Here is an 8,340-nt window from a genome sequence, read left to right on the forward strand (position 1 = left end):
CCCAAATTCAGAAGTGACGAAACAGGGCTGGATGAGATAGGTGTACATGAATAGGTTAAAGAAAACAAAACAAAACAAAACAAAACAAAAACCACTGCATCAAATGCCCGGAGTCCTAAGTATAGCTATATTAAAACAGAGTGCCATTTTATCTGGCTTTCAGGTTAATATCCCAAATAGTTAAACTCACCCTGGGCAATCCCCTAGGAAAGTCAGGGAAAGTAAGGATGCTTTCAGCCATTTATCAGGTCTCCCCCCTCTTCAGTCCAGGGAAATGAGTAGCATGTGGAAACTGAGGCTCTCTCTAGAGTATGAGCTCAGATACTAGATCAGCTGAATCATCTACACTGTTAGAGTAATTTTTTTCTCTCTCTCTCATGTATATGTTTTTGGATTTTCTGGTTTGCATTTCTTTTTTTTTTTTAATCTTCACCTGAGGATACTTTTCCATTATCTTCAGACAGAGTGGGATGGAGAGACAGAGAGAAAGACATCAATTGGCTGCCTCCCACATGACCCCCACCAGGGCCAGGGACCGAACTGCAACCGAGGTACGTGCCCTTGACCGGAATGAAATCCAAGATTCTTTGGTCCATAGTCTGATGCTCCAACTGCCGAGACAAACTGGCCAGGGCTGGTTTGCTTTATTTTTTACTGATACATTATAAATAAATTCATAAGTTAATAGCTGTTAACTGCTTCTTTCCTTCTAATAATTCCTTTCTTCCAATGTTTACATTTTTTACTACCCTCCTCCTTACCAAGTGCCTTACTGATTCTACCCTCCCTAATTTACTCACCATGTCATCTGAAATGCCACATCATTTGCAAATGTTTTCCAAACATTATTGGTTCTCTTTCCACTTCCAACCTTTTCAGATCCTCATTACTCTCAAACCACAAGAACAGCAAATAATATGTAAGAGAGAAGGGCCATAAATTTCCCTTGAAATGAGATGAACATCATAAGCTCTTTGGGTAAAAAAGTGGTATAGAAAGCAAATAAATGTGTCATTTGACTTGTGTTTAAAATTTGTTTTCCTTGGCTTTTAAGTTTTTTATAGTGTGAAACAAGTCATCTTATAGGGCTTAAATTTTAATTTTCCTTCCAAATCTCTTCTAACACATTTGTAAGCATAAACTCTTTATATCTGGATAAATAGCATTAATTATCATCAAAGTTTCCAAATGTAACATCTTCAAGTAATTTAATTGCTGAATTACTGCCATGTTTTGATTAGCCATGGACCAGTGGGCCCTTCCAATTTGTTTCAGTTCTAGGGCAACTGTGGATACTTTATTATTTGGGAATGCAAAATGAATGTCCATAATGTCTAGGAGAACAAGAACTAAATTGAGTCACCTCTAGTCTAGCCCTAAATTACCCCATGAAGTACCTGACATTAGAGAAATATTTTCCATTCTTCAAGTCCTCCATATGCACAATAGGTAACTCACTGCAAACATATTTACTTTTCCCCAATCTTAGCATCCGTATTTTCCAATAACTTTATATTATACATGTATCTCTGGACCACCTTCAAGCCTTTCGATAACCCACTGACCCCCACCAAAAACCCACTATTTAAAACCTTAATAAAAATTATTAGCCCCCAAAATTCTTTCTAACTAACTCCAGTTCTAACCCTCTACCTTCCCTTTATATTTATTTACCACAGCACTAAACTAATTAGCATCTTAACCACTCCCACTCGTCCCACGCCCTTCACATCCAGTCCTTTCGTCCTTGTTCCCATCATTTAGTCTCAGGCAGAACACATTCTATACAAGCCTTGGTTTATATTTATACTAACAAGCTGTGAAACAGCAATAAAACATAACAATTACTTGCAGATAAGAATGCTTGTGTATGTGTGCGTGCTGTCGTGTTAGTACTACAATAAATTCGGGAAAATAGGGAAATGGAGAATTACGTAATGTAGTATGCAATAGCAAAAATGTCACCATCACAAAAATGTTTCAAGACAAACCAATAACAACAACTTCTGAATTACTTCGAGGCCTTAATAAAACCATGGATGGGGAAACCTCCCAGTATGACCACCAACCTTAGAAAAGTTAACTTGCACTATTTTTACCCACAATGACTTCCCACCAAGTGTCCCTCCCAAGCAGACGGATGCATAAGACCATGTCTCCCTTCAGAAACCTAATCAACACCACTGAGAGCGAAGAGGGATTCCCCATCCAGGCTGGAATGGGACTGATAGACCAGCAGGTGACTTCACCCCCAGGTAAGGACGGGGGTGACCGGCCAGCAGGTGACTTCACCCCCCAGGTAAGGACGGGGGTGACCCGCCAGCAGGTGAATTCATCCCCCAGGTAAGGACGGGGGTGACCCGCCAGCAGGTGAATTCATCCCCCCAGGTAAGGACGGGGGTGACCCGCCAGGAGGTGAATTCATCCCCCAGGTAAGGACGGGGGTGACGGGCCAGCAGGTGAATTCATCCCCCCAGGTAAGGACGGGGGTGACGGGCCAGCAGGTGAATTCATCCCCTAGGTAAGGACGGGGGTGACGGGCCAGCAGGTGAATTTATCCCCCCAGGTAAGGACGGGGGGTGACCCGCCAGCAGGTGAATTTATCCCCCAGGTAAGGACGGGGCTGACCCGCCAGCAGGTGAATTTATCCCCCAGGTAAGGACGGGGGTGACCTGCCAGCAGGTGACTTCACCCCCCAGGTAAGGACGGGGGTGACCCGCCAGCAGGTGAATTTATCTCCCAGGTAAGGACGGGGGTGACCCGCCAGCAGGTGAATTTATCCCCCAGGTAAGGACGGGGGTGACCCGCCAGCAGGTGAACGAATCCCCCAGGTAAGGACGGGGGTGACCCGCCAGCAGGTGAATTCACCCCCCAGGTAAGGACAGGGGTGACCCGCCAGCAGGTGAATTTATCCCCCCAGGTAAGGACGGGGGGTGACCCGCCAGCAGGTGAATTCACCCCCCAGGTAAGGACGGGGGTGACCCGCCAGCAGGTGAATTCACCCCCCAGGTAAGGACGGGGGTGACCCGCCAGCAGGTGAATTCACCCCCCAGGTAAGGACGGGGGTGACCCGCCAGCAGGTGAATTCACCCCCCAGGTAAGGACGGGGGGTGACCCGCCAGCAGGTGAATTTATCCCCCCAGGTAAGGACGGGGGGTGACCCGCCAGCAGGTGAATTCACCCCCCAGGTAAGGACGGGGGTGACCCGCCAGCAGGTGAATTCACCCCCCAGGTAAGGACGGGGGTGACCCGCCAGCAGGTGAATTTATCCCCCAGGTAAGGACGGGGGGTGACCCGCCAGCAGGTGAATTTATCCCCCAGGTAAGGACGGGGGGTGACCCGCCAGCAGGTGAATTTATCCCCCAGGTAAGGACGGGGGTGACCCGCCAGCAGGTGAATTTATCCCCCAGGTAAGGACGGGGGGTGACCCGCCAGCAGGGGAATTTATCCCCCCAGGTAAGGACGGGGGGTGACCCGCCAGCAGGTGAATTCATCCCTCAGGTAAGGACGGGGGTGACCCGCCAGCAGGTGAATTCATCCCTCAGGTAAGGACGGGGGTGACCCGCCAGCAGGTGAATTCATCCCTCAGGTAAGGACGGGGGTGACCCGCCAGCAGGTGAATTCACCCCCCAGGTAAGGACGGGGGTGACGGGCCAGCAGGTGAATTCATCCCCCAGGTAAGGACGGGGGTGACGCGCCAGCAGGTAAATTTATCCCCCCAGGTAAGGTCGGGGGGTGATGGGCCAGCAGGTAAATTTATCCCCCAGGTAAGGACGGGGGTGACCAGCCAGCAGGTAAATTTATCCCCCCAGGTAAGGTCGGGGGGTGACCCGCCAGCAGGTGAATTTATCCCCCCAGGTAAGGACAGGGGGTGACCGGCCAGCAGGTAAATTTATCCCCCCAGGTAAGGTCGGGGGGTGACCGGCCAGCAGGTAAATTTATCCCCCCAGGTAAGGTCGGGGGTGACCGGCCAGCAGGTAAATTTATTCCCCCAGGTAAGGACAGGGGGTGACCGGCCAGCAGGTAAATTTATCCCCCCAGGTAAGGTCGGGGGTGACCGGCCAGCAGGTAAATTTATCCCCCCAGGTAAGGTCGGGGGGTGACCGGCCAGCAGGTGAATTCATCCCCCCAGGTAAGGTCGGGGGGTGCCCGGCCAGCAGGTGAACTAATCCCTCAGGTAAGGTCGGGGGGTGACCCGCCAGCAGGTGAACTAATCCCTCAGGTAAGGTCGGGGGGTGACCCGCCAGCAGGTGAATTCACCCCCCAGGTAAGGTCGGGGGGTGACCGGCCAGCAGGTGAATTCATCCCCCCAGGTAAGGTCGGGGGGTGACCGGCCAGCAGGTGAACTAATCCCTCAGGTAAGGTCGGGGGGTGACCCGCCAGCAGGTGAACTAATCCCTCAGGTAAGGTCGGGGGGTGACCGGCCAGCAGGTGAATTCATCCCCCCAGGTAAGGTCGGGGGGTGACCGGCCAGCAGGTGAACTAATCCCTCAGGTAAGGACGGGGGGTGACCGGCCAGCAGGTGAATTCATCCCTCAGGTAAGGTCGGGGGGTGACCCGCCAGCAGGTGAACTAATCCCTCAGGTAAGGTCGGGGGGTGACCCGCCAGCAGGTGAATTCACCCCCCAGGTAAGGTCGGGGGGTGACCGGCCAGCAGGTGACTTCACCCCCAGGTAAGGTCGGGGGTGACCCGCCAGCAGGTGAATTCATCCCCCCAGGTAAGGTCGGGGGGTGACCGGCCAGCAGGTGAACTAATCCCTCAGGTAAGGTCGGGGGGTGACCCGCCAGCAGGTGAACTAATCCCTCAGGTAAGGTCGGGGGGTGACCGGCCAGCAGGTGAATTCATCCCCCCAGGTAAGGTCGGGGGGTGACCCGCCAGCAGGTGAATTCGTCCCCCCAGGTAAGGACGGGGGTGACCCGCCAGCAGGTGACTTCACCCCCAGGTAAGGACGGGGGTGACCCGCCAGCAGGTGAATTTATCCCCCAGGTAAGGTCGGGGGTGACCCGCCAGCAGGTGACTTCACCCCCAGGTAAGGACGGGGGTGACCCGCCAGCAGGTGAATTTATCCCCCAGGTAAGGTCGGGGGTGACCCGCCAGCAGGTGAATTCACCTCCAGGTAAGGACGGGGGTGACCCGCCAGCAGGTGAATTTATCCCCCAGGTAAGGTCGGGGGTGACCCGCCAGCAGGTGAATTCACCCCCAGGTAAGGACGGGGGTGACCCGCCAGCAGGTGAATTTATCCCCCAGGTAAGGTCGGGGGTGACCCGCCAGCAGGTGAATTCACCTCCAGGTAAGGTCGGGGGTGACCCGCCAGCAGGTGAATTCACCTCCAGGTAAGGACGGGGGTGACCCGCCAGCAGGTGACTTCACCCCCAGGTAAGGTCGGGGGTGACCCGCCAGCAGGTGAACTAATCCCTCAGGTAAGGTCGGGGGTGACCGGCCAGCAGGTGAATTCATCCCCCCAGGTAAGGTCGGGGGGTGACCGGCCAGCAGGTGAATTCATCCCCCCAGGTAAGGTCGGGGGGTGACCGGCCAGCAGGTGAACTAATCCCTCAGGTAAGGTCGGGGGTGACCGGCCAGCAGGTGAATTTATCCCCCAGGTAAGGTCGGGGGGTGACCCGCCAGCAGGTGAATTCGTCCCCCCAGGTAAGGACGGGGTGACAAGCCTGCAAGTGAGAAGCGGGGTGCGGGGAGCCGGGGAGGCTCCGCCCTTCTCGGGGCTCGGCACCGCCCGGGCAGGCCGCCCCACGGCCACAGGACAGACGCCCCCAGGAAACCCCCCGCCCCGCGGGGCCCGCGGCCTCCCCCGCAGCGCCGCCCGACCGGGACGCCCGGGACGCCGGCCCCGACGCCTTCTCCGGGCCCAGCTGCAGAGCCCCCGCAGAAGTGGAGGACACGCCCGAGAGCCTGACAGCCCCATTACCTGGTCGGACCCCGGAGGACGGAAACCGCAGCCCCCGCCGCTGCCCTCCTGGCCCACAGCGCTCGCCGCAGCGCCTCTGACATTGAGACCGCCGCCATCTTGCCGCTCGCGACCGCCGGACGGAGCGCCGCGAGGGACACACTTCCTCCGTCCTGTGGCCCGCGGAGCCGCGGGGGGGCGGGGCTTCCGTGCCCTGGGTGCTCCTTGGGTCTTCTGCTAGATGCTGGAGCTGAGAAAGAGAAGCGAGGTTTGATTGAAGAAAAATGCGGAACTGCTTTAAGTGGAAATGGTACCTCCGTTCAAGCATAGTTGTGTGTTGTTATGACTGCTTATTTAATGAAAAGACCAAAAGAAAATACTTGAACATTTAAACACCTGCAACTCATAATTTTTTCAAAGGACTCGGAAGATTTAGGGCTGAGCCCACTGCAAGAGCCAGAGGCCCTTTTGGCTCTTGAGAACCTAAAGTAGTACTTCTGCAAAGTGTTGCCAGATTGAGCTCGCAAGCCCCAGGACCGGCTGTGTTCTGCGTGGTGTGCAGTAATTCCGACCATCACGGTTTCCCCAGCGAGGACTGCACGTGTGGCCAGGCACAGGGTTCTTCCTAGTAGTAGTAGTACTATTTTTAGGTGTGGGTTTATATGAAAAATTCATGGAACATAATATTTGATGTCACTGTATTCCCAGTAATTTCTGAATGTATGATCTTTTTTTCTTCTTTCTTTTAATCCTCACCCGAGGATATGTTTCCATTTATCTTCATATAGAGTGGGAGAGGGAGAAAGAGAGACAGACACATGGATTGGTTGCCTCTTGCACGACCCCAACAGGGGCCAGACATGAACCGCAACTGAGGTACCTGCCCTTGACCAGAATTGGACCCAAGACTCTCTGGTTTGCGGGCCCAGCTCTAACCACTAAGGCAATCCGGCCAGGGCTGAATCTGTAATCTTAATCTACAGACACAAAGAATATTATTAACGCTGTGCCATAAAAAGTTATTTTCTGAGACACGTGTTGTAAACATGTTTGTAGTGTGGGCCACTGACCTTAAGGACAATGATTATATAAAATACAGAGCACGTTCCTTTGTGGTTTGAGAGATCTTTGATAAAACACAATGCTGCTACTTTTAGAATTAAGCACGTAGAAACATAACCTTTATTAAAAGAATAGGATTAACAGGAGGATGGGGAATGACTTGCTTCTGCATTGTGGTCAATTGAAAGAAAACTTAATATGTAAGAAAAATGAGGAAAGAGAGATTCAGCAACATAGCACCTAGCACCAAAGAGAGAAAACTATGTCCTGGGGAAGATAAAATGCACAGAAAGTTAAAGGATGATGAGGGAAAGATGTTTCAGGGAATTTCCTTTAAAACTTTTAATTTTGAAATAAATTATGGATTTCATAGGAAATTGCAAAAACAGTACAGAGAGATTTGTGTACCCTTTACCCAGTTTCTCTCACTGATTACATCATAAATAATTCTCATCGGGTAGAATAGGATGTCACAGTTGGGCACCCGACATACAGATCAAGTCCACCACTCTATTTCTGTTTGTATCATTTTGACATTTCAAGCATGTTATGTAAATGGGCTCATGCAGTAGATGGCCTTTTGAGATTGGCTTTTGTCATTCAGCATAAGCCCTCGAGGTTCCAGCCAAGTTATTGGATGTATCAATAGTTCATTCTTTTTTATTGCTGAGTAGCATTCCATGGTGTGTTAATCAGGATTTTCCAGAGAAACGAAACCAACAGGATGAAGACAAAGTCCCTAAACCTGATTTGACAGGCTTGATATGGTCTGTCTCCCACCTTCCTCTCTAGCCACGGACTGTCTTTCTGCCCTGCCTTAGAGCCCTTCACAAGCTGTTGCCTGCTGGAATGACCTTCAGTGTCCCTTATCTAGTCAGCGTCCTTGCTTGAGGTTCCAGCTGAGAGTCTCCCTGTGGCACAATCTCTAGGTGTCTTACAGGCATCTCCCACCCACCCCTTCTTGCTGACTCCTGCTAGAGACAGAAATGCCCTGTACTTGCTTTCCATCAGCTCTTGCACCTAGCACATGGCCAGGGGGATCTGAAATCCCTTCCGGAAAAAAAGCTGAAAAAAAGGGGACACACAGAGAGTCATGCCGCTTTTCCTGCCTTTGGATGCAGTGGTATGAGCCCATAATGCTTCGAGCTGTGGTATCTTCTCGCACGAGGGGACAAGGAAGAGCCTACCCCACCAAGAAAGACCGGGACAGCAGAGAGGGAAAGAGCCCAGGTCTTTAATGGTGTCGTTGAGCTTCCGAATCCACCCTGACCAAAGTACTTCCAGACTCCTTGTTCTAGGAAGTGAGTGGCTCAGTTGTCTAACCCTCTATTTGTCAGCTGTTCTGCAGCAAAAGCATCCTCACCGCTGCTCTTGC

At 52.2% G+C, this 8,340-nt stretch overlaps 1 protein-coding gene across 1 annotated transcript in view; it reads right to left on the bottom strand.

Annotated features, from left to right (window-relative positions):
- NDUFS4 (NADH:ubiquinone oxidoreductase subunit S4) overlaps positions 1–6,035 on the bottom strand; it is an 88,279-nt gene extending 82,244 nt beyond the window's left edge. The window contains exon 1 of the mRNA XM_036280835.1: positions 5,925–6,035. Coding sequence (XP_036136728.1) covers positions 5,925–6,022 — 98 coding nt within the window. The 5' untranslated portion in view covers positions 6,023–6,035. The remainder of the gene's footprint in view (positions 1–5,924) is intronic.
- Positions 6,036–8,340: the final 2,305 nt, after the last annotated feature.

This window comes from Molossus molossus, unplaced genomic scaffold (genome assembly GCF_014108415.1).
Source record: "Molossus molossus isolate mMolMol1 unplaced genomic scaffold, mMolMol1.p scaffold_m16_p_3, whole genome shotgun sequence".
Taxonomy (NCBI): Eukaryota; Metazoa; Chordata; class Mammalia; order Chiroptera; family Molossidae; genus Molossus; species Molossus molossus.